Genomic DNA, 18,704 nt, shown 5'->3' with positions numbered 1-18,704 from the left:
CCAGTGTGTGGAAGTGTAAGACGAGGGGTGTTTCTAATATATTGGCCAGTGTGTGGAAGTGTAAGACGAGGGGTGTTTCTAATATATTGGCCAGTGTGTGGAAGTGTAAGGGGACAGAAAGCCCAGTTTTGCAGCTCTGTAGGTTTGTGCTATCTGGGATAACGGTCTAGTACTGTTCAGCTGGATTGTCCACTCAATGCTGGAGCTGTCCTCCCCGAGCTTGTGAATAATACATAACCATCTTGTCCGGTCAGCATGTCCAACATGCCCCTCAACAGCTGGATTGATCTACTGAGAGGCCACTTCCTCTGAGCTGTGAAATGAATTAGCCCATCGCTTCTGGGTGCAGCACTGGCACCAGCACATGTTTATATGGTCTTTAGATGAGATGCAGATGCACATGTTGCAACACTGAACTCCTCCAACCGAACAAGTCTGCATCTCTGAAGATTTAGTGAACTGACTTGGCGTCCATTTTACTACCCGCCCAGATTTATGTCAGCCCTTAGCGATGCATATTGCCTTAAAGCTCCACGCAAGACCAGAACATCAGGGAACACTTTGTATGGTCTATCCCTGACCTCATGCTCATGTTCACACAACAGGGGAAAGTGGCCCATATCCAGTGTGGGGCAATGCAACTCTGTCGAAACAGCTGGATCAGAATTCATGTGACTTTTATGCCCTTCATGGACATAGAGGGTGATCCATGGACTTGGACCTTTGGACCTTTAGGACATGGTAACGGACTGGTCCATGCTTTTTTGGTTATAATTTGACGTGTTTAGGACATGGTAACGGACTGGTCCATGCTTTTTTGGTTATAATTTGAGGTGTTTAGGATATGAGAACGGACTGGTCCAGGCACATTCGGTTATAATTTGAGGTGTTTAGGATATGAGAACGGACTGGTCCATGCTTTTTTGGTTATAATTTGAGGTGTTTAGGATATGAGAACGGACTGGTCCAGGCACATTCGGTTATAATTTGAGGTGTTTAGGATATGAGAACGGACTGGTCCAGGCACATTCGGTTATAATTTGAGGTGTTTAGGATATGAGAACGGACTGGTCCATGCTTTTTTGGTTATAATTTGAGGTGTTTAGGACATGGTAATGGACTGATCCATGCTTTTTTGGTTATAATTTGAGGTGATTAGGATATGAGAACGGACTGGTCCATGCTTTTTTGGTTATAATTTGAGGTGTTTAGGACATGGTAATGGACTGATCCATGCTTGTTTGATTATAATTTGAGGTGTTTAGGACATGGTAACGGACTGGTCCATGCTTTTTTTGGTTATAATTTGAGTTGTTTAGGATATGAGAACGGACTGGTCCAGGCACTTTCGGTTATAATTTGAGGTGTTTAGGACATGGAAACGGACTGGGGTCCATGTACTTTTTGGTCATACCGCAGAGATGACCCTGCAGAGATTAAGCCGCAGAGATGACAGTAGAAGACTGAAGAAGAGTCCCCTCTTGCCATGTGTACAATGGATCTAAGGAAACCCTACTAACAAGCTCTGAAAGTAGTAAAAGCACAAGAGCAATACAAAAAAATCTAAGTGAGCACTTTGTATATACAAAGCTTAGGACATGGCTACGGACTGGTCCAGGCTTTTTTATTTTGTAAGAAAACAAATTTTCATTATGAAATGATGGTGGCAAGGTGGCGCAGCAGGTAGTGTCTCAGTCACACAGCTCCAGGGACCTGGAGTTTTTGATTGTGTGAGGAGTTTGGTGTGTTCTCCCTGTGTCCGTGGGTTTCCTCCGAGTGACTGTCTGTGAGGAGTTTGGTGTGCTCTCCCTGTGTCTGTGTGGGTTTCCTCCGGGTGCTCCGGTTTCCTCCCACAGTCCAAAAACACACGTTGGTTGGTGGATTGGCGACTCAAAAGTGTCCGTAGGTGTGAGTGAATGTGTGAGTGTGTATCGCCCTGTGAAGGACTGGCGTCCCCTAGTGTGTTCCTGCCTTGGGCCCAGTGATTCTGGGTAGGCTCCGGACCCACCGCGAACCTGATCTGGATAAACGCTTACAGACATAAGTGAATTATGAAATGAAAAGTGTTAATAAATCTGTTTTTATTACTTTCTGTGAAGGAAGAAAGAATATGAGATGCTTTGGAGCAGCTGCACATGAGCCTAAGTTCACCATTTTAAAGCCCCCAGCACTGAGCTTCACACACTGCCTTTAGTTGTGAGTTGGAATTGTGTTTGTGATCTAGAACTAATCATCCAGTCTCAGTAGCTGACCTGCTTACGTGGCTCAGTGCCAGCAGATCTTCACCGAAATTTTCTTTTAATTAGTGGAAAGCCTTCCCAGGAGACCAGACTGGAGCAAAATAATTTTTTAATTAATGTATATCCTATAAAGCCAAAAGTTTATGGACAACCTGCTCATCCACTGGTTCTAGAGAAGTGAAAATACTAAATCTGAACTCTGTGTGTGGCATTTATATTACTCATTGAGCTAAATTTAAACCACGCAATTGAATTTCTTCAATATTGCCCACTACTATTGAAGCGCTGTTTTCAGTCCAGTTTTCAGACCGCAGGGCTTTTAAAGCAATGTTAAATTGGTGTTAAAATGTCACAGCCTTCTCCAAAGCCCAGCTTTCTCTCTCAAGGTCCCTCCCTACGTCCTTCATCGCTCTATTCCAGTTTTTCTATCACTATTTACACTGGTATGTTATGTTCCTGTGTGTGATTGTTATGAATGAAAGCCCCCACCCCCTCCCAATTCCCCCTCTCGCTCTCTCTCTCTCTCTCTCTCTCTCTCTCTCTCTCTCTCTCTCACACACACACACACACGCACACAAAGTGTCTAAAGAGTAGCAATGAGTCATTTTCCAGGAAAGGAAATGGCACGAGCAAGTATGTGATTAGTCGTGAGGTTGCTTGAGTTTGGCTAGGTCTGTCAGTGGATGTGAAAAACCCTCTCTCTCTCTCTCTCTCTGTCTCTCTCTCTCTCTCTCTCTCTCTCTCTCTCTCGCTCTCACTCACTCTCTCTGTGTGTGTGAGAGAGAGAGAGAGAGAGAGAGAACTATTGCAGATGGGCTAAAAATACGTAAAATAGGAAAATATGTGAAAAATTACAGTACATTACTGCATAGATTTTTATAAAGTTGTTACTTTGAGTGTTACTAATTTTCACTCAATCTCCCTCACTATCTTTTACCTACATTGTCTTCTGTCTCTGTTTTTAACTATTTGTTTATTTTTAAACTTTTAATTTGATGTAGCTTTATGGGCAGGAAAGATGTGGAGATAAGTGTCACTAGAACCTGAAAGAAAAAAAAAAGTCTGAAATTTGTAGTTATTGACATTTTTGTCCCAAATTTCAGGTAAAAAAATATCAGGTACAAAACATGTAGATGAAGACATTTCGGGTCATAAAAAATTAGGCCTGGAATAATCGTAGATTACTCGCACCTGGCTAATCACAAGAATATCTCCTGAGGTCACTGAGAGGGCTGTCTTTGACACAAATGCCGGAGTGTAGGGCAGCACAACGGTGGACATTTTTCAGTTTGAAAGTTTATTCTTCCTTCTCACTTATATAAACTCGATTACATCTACAATGGTTTACGATGGTATTCATGTAATTACATGTAATTCACACTATGTATGGGCCCCACCATACAAAAACGTTTTTGTGATGTCACAACCCAACCAAGTTTCATGTTTGTTTGTTTTTTATGTCACAAAACAGTCACCTTTTTGCATTTAATTAATTTTTTTTGTGACATCACAAAACCAGGATTATTTGTTCTATTTGTGTCTTATGTCACAACCCACTGTATTTGTTGTCTCATGTTTTGTTTTTGCAGTGTTACATAAACAATACTTGTTTATACATAAACATTCTCATCCAAAAATAGTATAGCCCTCCATTGCCATGCTCTCCTCACAAGAAGTATTCCAGTCTGGAGCAGCCAGAACATTTTACATGTTTCAGTCTTAAAGACATAATAACAAAAATGTGTGGTTTAATTAGAAGGCATAAAGAGAGTTTGAAATATGGTGATGTAAAAATTATTAATGACAGTGTTTTTTTTGTATTTATTTATTTTTTTTCCACAAATTAGAATGATAGAGTTAAAAACAGGCTCCACCCCCCCCCCCCACCCTTCATACTGAACAAAGAGCCTACTGAACTTTTTATGGGATAAATATGCAATATACTGCTTTGTTGCCTGGCTACACTTTATTAATAATTAATTAATGTTGGTGTATTGTCTGTGACACTGGTGACTAATACACTACATGAAATATATTTAAAAATAAATTTATCTTTGCTAATATTTAACAAACATATTAGTCATGTATTGATTATTAATCAATTCATCATTATTTCTTCATAATTCTCCAGAAATAATATTTAAGGCGGCACGGTGGTGCTGCAGGTAATGTGTCGCAGTCTCACAGCTCCAGGGACCTGGAAGTTGTGGGTTCGAGTCCCGCTCCGGGTCACTGTCTGTGAGGAGTGTGGTGTGTTCTCCCTGTGTCTGCGTGGATTTCCTCTGGGTGACTGTCTGTGAGGAGTGTGGTGTGTTCTCCCTGTGTCTGCGTGGATTTCCTCTGGGTGACTGTCTGTGAGCAGTGTGGTGTGTTCTCCCCGTGTCTGCGTGGGTTTCCTCCGGGTGACTGTCTGTGAGGAGTGTGATGTGTTCTTCCTGTGTCTGCGTGGGTTTCTTCTGGGTGACTGTCTGTGAGGAGTGTGGTGTCTTCTCCCCGTGTCTGTGTGGGTTTCCTCCGGGTGACTGTCTGTGAGGAGTGTGGTATGTTCTCCCTGTGTCTGCGTGGGTTTCCTCCGGGTGACTGTCTGTGAGGAGTGTGGTGTGTTCTCCCTGTGTCTGTGTGTGTTTCCTCCAGGTGACTGTCTGTGAGGAGTGTGGTGTGTTCTCCCTCTGTCTGCGTGGGTTTCCTCCAGATGACTGTCTATGAGGAGTTTGGTGTGTTCTCTCTGTGTCTGCGTGGGTTTCCTCTGGGTGACTGTCTGTGAGGAGTGTGGTGTCTTCTCCCCGTGTCTGTGTGGGTTTCCTCCGGGTGACTATCTGTGAGGAGTGTGGTGTGTTCTCCCTGTGTCTGCGTGGGTTTCCTCTGGGTGACTGTCTGTGAGGAGTGTGGTGTGTTCTCCCTGTGTCTGTGTGTGTTTCCTCCGGGTGCTCCGGTATCCTCCCACAGTCCAAAAACACAATGGTAGGTGGATTGGTGACTCAAAAGTGTCCATCTTTGTGAGTGAATTTGTGTGTGTGTGTGTGTGTCTGTGTGAGTTTGTGTGTATGTCGCCCTGTGAAGGACTGGTGCCCCTTCCAGGGTGTGTGATTCCAGGTAGTCTCCGGACCCACCGCGACCCTGAACTGGATAAGCGGTTACAGATAATGAATGAATGTAATATTTAATGTTAAAGCTTCATTTTCATTATTAACATGAAATTAACATTATATGGGATGTTGCCTTTCCCTTTACTGGTTTAAAGTTCAGTCTTAATTATCAGTCATGTATCTTACAGAGAAGAAGAGGCTGATTTTTTTTGTCCTACTTTTTGCAGTGTCCATCTCTACTACCTGTTTCCAAACCTGGAAGAGGGAGGGTTAGCGACCTATCGCACCGCCATCGTCCAGAATCAGCATCTAGCCATGCTAGCCAAGGTGAGCCCTTTCACAAGCAGACAATGATATTTGGAGTGTGGTTAAATGGTCCTTTTTATATCAAAACGTATTGTATTTATATCTTTAAAGGAGCGATAGGTCATTTTGACACTCAAAAAGCGGTATTTATTCAAATATTTATTGTTACTCTGAGAATGCTCCACCACCCAAGTGATATCTGCCCTGCTGTGGTCAGATGTGAATGAACAGGGAGAATGGGGGCTAAATAAGTATGCAGAGCAACTGATGGACTATATAGTCAGTGGAGCTGATGAAATGGTCAAAAAGTGTAGAATTAAGGAGGTAATTTTAATGTTTTGGCTGATTATTTAATATTCAATTTAGTTGTGTTTCTTTACGAGTATACATTTATATATATATATATATATATATCGAGAAGGCAGGGCCTTTAGAGTAGACCACTGATATTGTCAGTGTGAATACTTGTATTTTATTTCATTTGAAAGATTTCTGCTCGATTGTGAGCTGCAGCTTAATTAAATCAAATCAATCTTAAATCAAAAATATATTTCATTAATCTTTAATACTACTCTGAATTATGCAAGATATAAAATGGGCCCATCTTTGTTCACAGATGAATGAAAATTTCTTCTGAAGTGTATCCTGTGTTGCTTCTTTAAATAGATCTCAGTGCTGGTAAAATGGATATGTAACTATTCTGGCAAGTGGACCGTAATCTGTGAGCACTATTGTGTTGTTGCATTTCATTGATATCAGCTTCCTGACCTTAAAATTATAAAAGAATGCTTACACAGATGGTGGGTGTGAATTATTTTTTATTTATTTATTTAATTTTTGTAGGGTATATTTAATTTTTTTTTTTTTTTTTTTTTTTTTTTTTTTTTTTTTTTAGAAATTTTCAAAAGAAGAATTAGCATAAAGTATAATAGTAATAAAAATAACAATAATAAATATAAAGGGAAATAAGATAAACATGGGCGAGAAAAAATAACTACACTGCTATAAAACAAACAATAAGTCGATCAAAATAAATAAAATTGATTAATAAATATAGAATACAAAATGGAAACAATAGCAATAACAGTAGTAGTATATATAGTGGTAATAAAAATAACAATCACAATAACCATTTCCCATCCAGATCCCCAAATTAATATGCACATGCACTGAACAAATGAGTTTTCATAATGTGTCCCCTTAAAGGGGCATAAATTCTGCCCTGGGGTTTTAATGAAACGTTAGTGAGTCAAAATGCCAGAAAGATCAAACACCACAGCAGCGTTCTCCCCCTGTCTAAACATCTCTGTTCCGAATAAGTTTCAGCACCTGCTTCTTTGATTAAGAATGAGCCACAGCTCAGTTCAGCGCAAGAGCCCAGGATTGAGGAGTGAGGAGCAGGAGCTCTGGTTTTTAGTGGTTCCCACTCCATACTTGTTTTCTCTGTTTTTTCACAGTTCTGTTATTTCTCTGTGCTCTTTGTGTTTGTTTTGCTTTGTTTTGTTTAACCTCATTGTTGTGCTCATGAATCCAGCTCTGTGATTGGAGAGATTCACATGAGGAGAAGGGGCTATTTTAAAGTCTCATCATTCTACATTAGAAGCAACACAAAATGGGAATGACACATTTTATCATGTTTTCAGACTTAGGCAGCCCACAGGAACAGACTAGGTGGTCTTGATCCACAGTGCGTAGGTCGGTAGGCTCCATGATGATTTCCCTTTAAGATAAAGAGACTCAGGGGAAAAAAAGGGTCTTTGGCAAATAAAACACTATCCAGAAATTCTACAGATACCTTTTAAGCTAATCCGACAGAAACGAATGCTCACTGATCATTTGCAGTTTACGCTGTATGTATTTACACCTGTCTGAGTATATTGCTCTCATAACACACCATACACACCTGCAGCTGACTCACTCTGCCCATGTTGCTTTGCATAAATTTACCATTTTTTACTAAGCCCCTCTGCAGGCCTCATATGTCCTTGTTAATTGGGGAATTAATGTTCTGTTTACAAAGGTCACTTCCTGAACTTGACAAATACAATCTGGATGTGGATTGTATCAACACGCATCTTCTTTAATTACATCCAGGAGAGAGGCCATTAGATGGAGATTCTAGGTTTGAAAGACTGGGCTCTGTTTGTTCAGTAACACGCAGAGAATGGAGATTTGTTTCGTGGATTTTTGTTAGGGTGACGTCTGAAATGGAATTGGTTGATGTGAGGGGTATCAAGATCACAATAAAAGAACCTTAAACGTGGAGGTCTGGACACTAGAGTTGAAAGCAAGCTGAAGAAATGTCCTCAAGCAAGTTGTAACTTCCACATATTAGAGGTAAAAGAGGCTCCACCCACATGCTTTCTCCTCACAACCCTTTCAGTAATTAATGCTGAACTTTTTATAGTGCTGTCAATCAATTAAAAATATGACAAAATAACAAATAAATTGCACAATTCACTGTGATTAATAGAGATTAATCTCATGGTCCTATCTTAAGACTGAAGCTTTTAATAATGGATCTTTAAATATAAACTAAAATGTAAACTAAAGTAATGTAAGATCCACACAATCGAGTTACATTTAGATTTTATATTAACTAATGAGAGGAAGCTCTTCTGTTTACTATTTTATAATATCTCATTGTAGATTTTTGAATTAGAATCTCTTAATTTGCTGAGTAACAGTTTCAGAGAGAGATTTAGTATCAGACAAGCTTTAGTAGAGAATATTAATTCTAAAGCACAGCTCGTAGGGCGACACAGTGGTGCTGCAGGAAGTGTCGCAGTCACACAGCTCCAGGGACCTGGGGGTTGCGGGTTTGATTCCAGCTCCGGGTGACTGTGAGGAGTGTGGTGTGTTCTCCCTGTGTCTGCGTGGGTTTCCTCTGGGTGACTGTCTGTGAGGAGTGTGGTGTGTTCCCCCTGTGTCTGCGTGGGTCTCTGGTTTCATCCCACAGTCCAAAAACCACATTGGTAGGTGGACTGGCGACTCAAAATAGCCGTAGCTGTGCGTGTGTGAGTGAATGTGTGTGTGTGTGTTGCCCTGGGAAGGACTGGCGCCCCCTCCAGGGTGTATTTCTGCCTTGCACCCACTGATTCCAGGAAGGACCCACTGCGACTCTGAACTGGATAAGATAATGAATGAATGAATGAAAGCACAGCTCGTAATAATAGTGATAGTTAGTTATGATATTTTATACATATCAACATAAACAAAAAGTAATCTACATTCTGAACTCAACAGTAGCGACACTGTGTTTACATTGCCAAATAAAACTGCTAACAAATTTGTGTCCAAATTTGGTAAAGTGATTAATTAGAGTAAAACAAAAAAGATTAACGAGTTAAAATCCCACACGTTAATTTTGACTGCTCTTAATATTTAAAGTCAATTCCAATACAATGTGCCAGTAGAATTTAGAGTAAGTGTTGGCTCTTAGGGTCCACAGTTTCAGTATTTGCAAAAATTTAACCAACTGCGTATTGAAAATATTAAAAATAAATAAATAAATAAAATCTAAAAAGCAAACCTGGAATTTGTCCCACTCGAGAACTACACTGAATCCAGGTGCATGAAGCGATGTGTAGATGAAATCTGCTGTAGCCCTCTGCCATTCCATACATACTAAGTCTCTCTCTGGCACTCATTGTGTGAGCATTGTTTGTCTCGCATCTCATTCAGCGCAATTCAATTCGAGTTTATATAAGTTTACATTTATTATACAAATATAGGGTTGTAGAGTATAACAAAACACCATCTGGCTGATTCACAGATGCAGAGATAAAAAGAAAACAGATAAAATGGTGCAAAGAACACACAAAAACAGTACAATCGGTGCTTAGGTGTTAGATAGAGAGTGTATTCATGAACAGTGCTGCAGGTCAGATAGAAGAGATAAAATTAAATGGGCAAACTGTAGTTAGCAATAAATATAGACTTCAGTGATTTTCAGCACTGTTATATAGTGTGTGTTTAGTTTGGAAGTGTACAGTATGTTGAGGTGAAGCAGGTCAGGTGTGCAGATGTACAAATTGTAGTGTTGTACAAAGGTAAATACATTATTTTTGTTTAGCACACCCTTTGTTTCCATACAGTATAACTATTGGCGCTGCATTTTACATTGTATCAGGTATTACACATAATCTACAGATGATAAACAGTATCCAGGAAGATGTGCATACGTTAAATTCGAATACTATTCCATTTTACATAAGGCATTGATCATCTAATTATTTTGGTATTCGCAGAGGGTCCTTGGACAAGTCCCTGTGGATACCAAGGGATGACGTTTCTTTCTTGCTATTTTCTATGCTTGAGTGTTCTGCGCTCAAGTCCTTGATCCAAAACTCCAGTCTGTGTGTGACTTTGTTTAGGTACACAGTAGTAAATGTCACACTGGTGTGGTGCTATGCAGGGAAAATGTCATCAGAAACTCTTTCCCTCATGGTTAATTATAGTTGAATTGTTGTGACGACATCTCATACAAAGTAAACTTTAAAAAATTTAAAACACTGGAATGTTCACATCTGTGATTTTTCAGCTTTGAGATTGGAGGAAAAATAAATGCATCTGTATACTACTATTTAATTTTTTTTTTTTATGAAGTGAAAATATGCTTATTTTTCCACACAGAACACAGTTCTTAATGAAACATCCGTGTTGCAAATGAGAAAAAAACTGATTAAATATGGGGCAGCATGGTGAAACTTTTAACTTTCTACTTAATTTTTGGGTTATTTTTTTTTTTAAATAACGAAAATTGTCATTTTTAACTCTACACAACAGGTGTGTGTGTGTGTTGCCCTGTGATTGACTGGCGCACTGTCCAGTGTGTGTTCCTGCCTTTAGTCTGTGATTCTGGGTGGTTTCCGGATCCACCACAACCCTAAACTGGACAAACGGTCACAGACAAAGAATTAATGAATGATTAAATTTGGAGAAAGCAAAAATGGAAAAAAGAGTAACTAAGTAAAAGTGACTAAAAGGTAGTGCTTCTGCTCCTTGCTCCTAAGTGCTTGGCTCTGGCTCATTCTCAGCAGGTGCTGAAACTGGTTGTTCTGAACAGGGCAGACAAGATAATATCAGTGATCAGTGTTTGATCCTTGTGGTATTTTGAACAAAGTATGTCACATTTTATTAAGATCCTGGTGAACTGTGTTCACTTGTGGTAAATGGGGTGTAATGTATTCATTCAAAAGCTCCATTTGGATTGGATTAGTCTTTATATAGTCTTTACCATTATAAACACTCCGTTTATCTGTCTGTATCTATCTATCCATCCATCCATCCATCCATCCATCATATATTTCTAGACTCTGCTAGGGCTTGCTGTAGAGACTGTACTTCCATGGCCCTGACTGAATGATTTTGTCAAACCTTGTCATTCAGTGCCAAACTTCAACCCCTTAGCAGTCAATATTATCAGCCTCAGTGACTTAATAAGCATACCTTTTTAAAATCTTGCTGATTGGCTGTAAATTACATTCTGCATGCATGTCATTAACGTTAACACTTCTTGATTAGACTTCAGCTTGGTGAGGTCAGTAAATATACCCGCGTTCTGTAGCTCTCACTCGTTTCTGACACTTTACATCTTCATACCTCAAACAATATCTAAAGAAAATGCAGTGTGGCCATTTGTGGACATCGTCTCATCCAATATTTCTTCTGGACTTTATACTGGAACATTTGCTGTGAGGATTTGATGGTGTTCAGTCATATAAACATTAGTTTAGTCTGGTACTGGTGTTGAAATATTCTGAGTCACAAACACCACTCCAGCGTCCCTGAGATATTGAATGATCTCCATCTCCACAGCTCTGTACTTGGACTTTACACCTCTCTAAATGACCCTTGACATTAGGCATGGTAAATTAATATTTATGTGCAATGATTTTGTGCTTATTTAGCACTTTTCTGGAGAGGTTATACAAACTGAAACATCTGTCCCCACACTAAGGCCACCATAAAGGAGCGGAGTCTAACTTCTGGACACATGGGTATTGGTATCGAAACATTTTGAAGCATAGCTAGCCCTAGGCACCGCTTCTCTGAGAGTCATCCACCACCCAAAAATATCCAGCCAAGAGCTCGCCACAGGGCACAGTACGTGAGCATCAGACATAACCAGTCGCCTGCTCAGGAGCCCATCATGATCTAATTTTCTGTATTTGATTATTTGATTAGTTCAACAGCAGCAGGCCAAAATGATGAATGTATAATGTCTGTGGATGTGACTGCATCTAATAAAAAGTGTGAGATTAAAGGACGGTTTTTATTATTAGGTGTTTCCAGAACACACTGCCCACAGGTAAAAAGCTGTTTCAGAGCCTTGTGGTCAGAGTTTGATGGGATGCTTGGTCCTGCCAGGTCCGTGGGGGGGGGGGTGTACCAGGATTACTGTTATAGCACAAGCTGCACTGAAGTCTGTGGTCAGACCTGGATGGTGTGATGTTACTGGAATATAATTAGACATGAAACAGTTACTGGTTTTATGAAAAATCATGCTAAAATTCCTGATGGTTAGTATTACAGTTTCAGTGTAAATTACAGTGATTATAGCAAACCCACGTAAGTTGCAGCATCAATCAAAGTTAGGAACAGTCTCCCAGTGGCTGCAGCACCTCTCCGTGCTGTGACAAGAGATAGTACTGTGACGAAACCGCAGTGTGGGCTCAATCTCACCTCCCCGCCCTGATTTCACTCCCCAAGGACCCTTGAAACCAGGGGAAGTGAAATCAGTACAGGGAGGTGAGATTGGGAACCACACTGGAGGCTTCTGTGCTTCTGAGTGCTGCGAGACTCTCTCCAGTGCATGGATAATGGATTCTGTAAAGTTTGGTTGTGCCGTATAGAGGTGAAGAACATGAACTTGAATGGAACTTGCATGGAAATTGCATGGCAAAAGGACTCAAGGGTGACAAAGTTTTAACTTACAATGTTCCAAGGATCTTTGTTTTTATCATTTTTATTGCTCATTTATTAATTTTTTATTTCTTTATTCATGCTCAAACTTCACAGGGGAAACTCTCTCACCTTCTTTTCTTTTCAATTTTTTCCTATCTCTCTCTGTCTCCCTCCTCCTCTCTCTCCTTGCCTTGACACCTCCCTTGTGTTTCCTCACCGTCTTTGTAATTAAAGCTAAAAGGTTATTGTTTTGGTGCTATAAAGCAGTGGTGTAGTATTGTCCCGTGAGAAACAAGCCACGCCTCCCCTCCCTGCCGATGTGGAAAAACCTTGCTCCAGTTCTCCCTCCCGCCCCAAAAAGTCTCTGTAGTTTCACAGTGCTACAATAATCATCTGGCAATGTAGAGAAAAGCAATTAAAACTTTAATCTTTCATGTCGTTCCCTCCTGAATACCAGCCCGCTGCTGCCCTGCATTTGTATGAGCCGCCGCTCGCTGTTTTTGCCTTGTTTCAATTTGCTCGTCGGCAAGAAAAAAAAGGGATACAATAAGTGTGTACGCAAGAGTTGTTTACTCTCTCTCTCTCTCTCTCTCTCTTCCTCTTTGCCCCCTCTCTTCTATCTCTTCCTCCCTCTCTTTCTCTCTCTCTCTCTTCCCCGCTAAGCCCCTCCACGCAAGAACACTCATAATTATCTCTCAAAAAACTATCCACAGAAGACGAGCCCATAATCCGCCACTTCACTGCGAGGCCCTGCAAATTACGAGCCATTCCCTGTAGGTTCGGATTCATCATTTCTTCCTCTCCCTCCCCTTGTTTGTTGTTGTCGTTGTCATTGTTGTTGTTTTTTTTGTTATGTTTTTATTTCACATGCGAGAGCAAGTCTTGATTTGGGTGAAATAATGTCTGTGGACTTTTGCTGATTTGACAAACCCACCCTACTCCCGTCGCTCCAAAGTTGTAAATTGAAACGTAATAAATCTTTCACCTTGGAAAAATCACACCAAGCATCAAAGCGCTCAGCCGAGATCAAACCACAGTCCAGACATGCTGTAATTAAGGATGTGCTGGCCTTGCTATACGCATTTTAAAATGGCCAACCTAGAGCTGGATGATATGGCCAAGATTTATATCACAATATATTTCTTAATTTCGGTCAATATGATATAATTCTGATTTTGTTATGAACTGAAAGCAACATGACATCACCATCAAACAAAAACCCCTTGGCTTTGTCATTATTGATATTTTTAAACTTACTTCATAATTGAATGCAGTTTACTGATGGTAGAGCCCTGTAATGTTTCAAATAATGTATATTGAAATACTGAAAATGTGTATAAAAATCATATCATTGATATTGAAACCTTTTATATTGTGATATATATTGATATTGAATTATTGTCTTGCTCAAGGCCAGCCCGTATGGCACTCTATGCACCTGCTAATCTACCTGACTGTATGTACCGGGTAGAGAGTCATTCTAGCTGACAATTTCAAAATCCCGGCCTGGAACATGGATACGAGGCCCAGAATGGAAGAGACCCGTCCTATAGAATTTGACCTCTGTGGTGGTTGAGATGCTGTGACAAGCGAAACTGGCCAACAAAAATTTCCAATGAAAGCCAACCGTGCAACAAGTAAAACTTGTCTGTGAGAACTGAGGCATGGAGCCGTGTTCAGTGCAAAAAAGTAAAACAACACGCGAATACATGATGAATAATCAGCGCCTAACTTGTTGTGGTTTTCAAAGCTAGCGATTCCTGTTAGAGACAGGGGGTTTTTGACATCACCGGCTTTTCGCAGGGAAGCCCTGCCAGTGGAAAAGTGATCGTGTAGAGCCCAGGCACATGCGGTGGAAAAGCACCACAAGTCTTCTTAAGCGGATGGTCTTCCTAACCACATTGTCCCAAGCACTCATAGCGAATGGAGGCCTATTGTCCACATATCACACAGGGTTTTATGATGTCTGTTCAGCAAAATGATTGACATTCCTCAAAGCCTTGTTGTGTGTTTTGTACAGTTCTAGTCTCTCAAACTTATATCGCACTTTTTTATTGTAATTATGTTATGGGGCGGCAGGGTGGAGCAGCAGGTAATGTGTTGCAGTCACACAGCTCCAGGGACCTGGAGGTTGTGGGTTCAAGTCCCGCTCCAGGTGACTGTCTGTGAGGAGTGTGGTGTGTTCTCCCTGTGTCTGCGTGGGTTTCCTCAGGGTGACTGTCTGTGAGGAGTGTGGTGTGTTCTCCCTGTGTCTGCGTGGGTTTCCTCCGGGTGACTGTCTGTGAGGAGTGTGGTGTGTTCTCCCTGTGTCTGCGTGGGTTTCCTCCGGGTGACTGTCTGTGAGGAGTGTGGTGTGCTCTCCCCGTGTTCGCGTGTGTTTCCTCCGGGTACTCCAGTTTCCTCCCACAGTCCAAAGAATATAGGCTGGTAGGTGGATTGGCGACTCAAAAGTGTCCATATGTGTGCATGTGTGAGTGTGTGTTGCCCCCTTCAGAGTGTGTTCCTGCCCAGTGAATACCAGGTAGGCTACGGTCCCACTGCAACCCTGAACTCGATAAGCAGTTACAGACAATGAATGAATTATGTTATGTAAAATAGTATTAGAAACTGAAAGAAATTATGTTTTAAAGGGAACATTTTCCACCCTTTTCCACAGTTCTAGGTCTAGGTCTGTGACATGCTTAGCTCAATGTACCACAAGAATCAAACACCACAGCAGCAGTACCCCCGTCTAAAGAGACTTGTTCAAAATGACCAATCTCAGCACCTGTTCATTTAAATGAGAATGAGCCACAGCTTAGTTTAGCACGAGTCCCAGGAGCGAGGAGCACAAACTTATGTTTATTAACCATTTTTGCTCTGTTATCTTTCTCTTCTGTTATTGATTACTCCATTTTTATTCACTACTCGTGTTTGTCTACACTCTTTGTGTTTGTTTTGCTTCGGTTAACATCGTCTTTTCGCTCTGAAATAAACATGTGTCCAGCACTGTGATTGGACAGAGTGAAATGCAGCACAGATTGGCCACATTGTGTCCCTTGTTTTCCAACTTAGGCAGACTACAAAAACTTACTTCGGTCTTGCTTCACAAGTTGTGCAATGGTAGATGATCCAGATTCGCAAATTAGTGATTTTATTATTTTTTTCACATGTGCCCTGCAAAGTATACGTATCTTGTGGTAGGGAATAGAAGGGATAATAAGAATAAATGAAAGATGATTAATTGAATTCAAGATTAAAAGATTTTCTGTTGTCTGTGGAAACTCATTGTTGTTTGCAATTATAAATAGTTGAAAGCTGTTGCCTGCACCAGACGACCCCGCAGCCAATCAGATCGCATCAAAGGTCACACCGGATTATTACTCGTCTCATCTGCTGCTCCGTTCCCTTCCTCCCGCTACCCCACCTCCCCCCGCCCCACTCTGATCAGGGTTACTCGTGACTGTGTGACACAGCTGTGTGACACATGGGAACATCTGTCATTTACACATAGAAAGAGGGAGAGGGACAGGGGAAAAAAGAGCGAAAGAGACCGTGAGAGACAATGAAATAGAATGTGATAGACAGAAAAGAGAAAAGGAAATTGAGAATGACAGACAAAGAGGGAGAGACACAGTTGTTTACTCTCTAAATATAATAGATATTTTATTCTGACATAATTATATAAATAATTATATTTAAGACAATGCGAAACGTGTTCTACAAAACAGTTTTATAAAATGATGGGTCCTAGCCATAAGTGCGCACCGTGGAAGTGATGGAGGAACTGGAAAAACTATGAGAGGAAACAAGACTTCTCTGATCAACACCGTAGACAAACAACAAGCAGGATAGAAAGAAAGAGCAGCATGACTGAAGTGTACCGTGTCTGTAACATCAGGTTCTGATTGGGTTAAAGGCCATGTTACTAAAGCACAGTGAGGGGCTTGTGAACAATGAGCATCACTCTAGCCCAGGGATGGACAAATTGTTCAGCTCAAGGGCCACTCTAGGATTTAAAAATGGACAGGTGGGCCAAGAGGTGGGGGTTATGAGGAGTGGGAACTAATATACATAAATTACATGTGAAACCTAAGAAGTAAATATTGCCTACCTACCTTAATATATATTTTATATTATATTTATCTTATTTCTGAATATAAATGAAATGCCACACTTATTTAAATATGTGAATGTTTATGTGCGAATGTGATTTTTTTTATTTTTATATTTGTTTCTGTTTGATGAATCGCAGTCTAACTAAAACCTATAAAGTGTTTAAGGCAGCACTTTCAACAAAAGTTAAAGGTTTATATGTGACGTCTTAAACAAGACAAGTGAATAGATCACACTGGCGTGATCAGTGACTCCAAAGGGGTAGTAGCACTCATTGGCAAATGTGACGAATGAATATCTGTAGAACAAATAGACTCGGCTTTATCTCGCCATCTAGTGGACTCAGTTGAATGCGGGATATTGCAGGAAAGAGGTGTAATCACAATTTTGTAAATACTCAGAGGGCCGTATGAAACAGCCTAACAAGCCATATATGGCCCACCACAGCTCTAGCCCATGCTTTTCATTGTTCATGGTTACCTGAGACTCATGTGCAGCTGCTCCAGACTGTCCCGTTCTTTTGGTCAAGCCTTTTCAGTAGAGACTGTAAAATACTGTGTGGAATTGACTTTCGCTGTCTGCAGTAGGTGCAACTCACCAACAAGTAGCAATCACTCATTAGAAGAGGTGTTTGAAAAGTCAATGAGACTGTAGTTAGAAAGAAAGCCCTTAAAGGAACAATGTGTAATATTTTTACCTTAAACTCACAGCTGCAAAATCATTATGATGCTCGGCTGAGATGTAATAGTGAGAATGGAACCTCTGTTCTTTTTTCAGAAATCTTCATATTTGTACGTTTGTTTGTTTTTTTGTAATCCATTTTATTTATTATATTTTATAGAAACTGGAGCTGGACCGGTTCATGCTGTACGCTCATGGCCCTGACCTGTGCAGGGAGTCTGACCTCAGGCACGCCATGGCCAACTGCTTCGAAGCTCTAATAGGTCAGTGCAAAAACACACACACAATCTTGTGTCTGTCAATTGTGAAATAACAGACTTCCATTAATTTTGTGGACACTTACTCTTAACTTCTTAGCGCAAGTACCTATAGCATAAGCCTAACCTTATCACAACCTTAAATATATCTTCTTGTTAAAGTGTATTTTGCGTTGATTGACATTGTAGGGACCAGCTGTTGTAACTCCCCATGGTGGGAGTGTGTAAACAGGTTTTGGTCCCCATAATGTGATATATACTTAGTAAACACACACACACACCCACACACATTCAAAATAAAGACTACACAGAATATATTTCCTAAGATCCCCCTACCTTGCCCAAAAATGTAGTCTCTGCTGTCTTCGCTGGTTAGAATCATGAAAGTGCAATCTACAGTAGTACCTTGACTAACGAGTTTAATTTGTTCTGTGACCGAGCTCGTAACTCAATTTGCTTGTATATCAAATATAATTTCCCCATTAAAATGAATTGAAATGCTATTAATATGTTCCAGACCCACAAAAACGACACTATCTTTTGTTACGTGTTTTTAAATAAGAAAAATGTGCTTTATACATAACAAATATTTTTATAAAGGTTTTTTTAATTGTTTTTTTTTTTGTTGTTGTTGTTGTTTTTTTAAACCAAGTGTCCCATGCCACTGTGAAAGGTTATAGTTGTGCGTTGGCCTCTGTGTCGCTCTGCAATTACACCGCCAAACCACTAGGGCTGAATTTCAAACATCTGCTTCAACTTTATGTATTACACTGTGTAGTGGTATTAGTTTTATGAATCTTTAATGTGCAATATTTAGGGAGTGTAATGTAGAGGAGTTAATATTTCTTGACTTGAGCAACTTGTGCAAACGTTTGTCCGACTACAGACCAATCAAGGTCATTGTGGTCTGTGTAAATGCGATGAGTTACATTTCTGGAGAGGCACGCATCAGGACACACTGCCTACGGCATAGGTTTAACACAGAAGTTTTAATTGGGCTTAATACTCTGGATGCAGGGACCTCTGTTGGTTTGGAGGGGCAGCACCTGGGGTGAATATAATAGTTGATATAACATCATTCGTTGTATGTTCATCCATGTCAGACTAATTAATAACATTTTGTGAAAAGA

General features: G+C 40.4%; 1 protein-coding gene across 3 annotated transcripts in view; it reads left to right on the top strand.

Annotated features, from left to right (window-relative positions):
- The window catches only part of drosha (drosha ribonuclease III), a 183,368-nt gene that overhangs the window by 55,349 nt on the left and 109,315 nt on the right, over positions 1–18,704 (top strand). For all 3 annotated transcript variants that reach the window (XM_066665982.1, XM_066665981.1, XM_066665980.1), the window contains exons 20-21: positions 5,554–5,653; positions 17,478–17,580. In XM_066665982.1, coding sequence (XP_066522079.1) covers positions 5,554–5,653; positions 17,478–17,580 — 203 coding nt within the window. The remainder of the gene's footprint in view (positions 1–5,553; positions 5,654–17,477; positions 17,581–18,704) is intronic.

The sequence above is a fragment of the Hoplias malabaricus genome, chromosome 3, assembly GCF_029633855.1.
Source record: "Hoplias malabaricus isolate fHopMal1 chromosome 3, fHopMal1.hap1, whole genome shotgun sequence".
NCBI lineage: Eukaryota > Metazoa > Chordata > Actinopteri > Characiformes > Erythrinidae > Hoplias > Hoplias malabaricus.
This window is presented reverse-complemented; position numbering and strand designations above follow the sequence as displayed.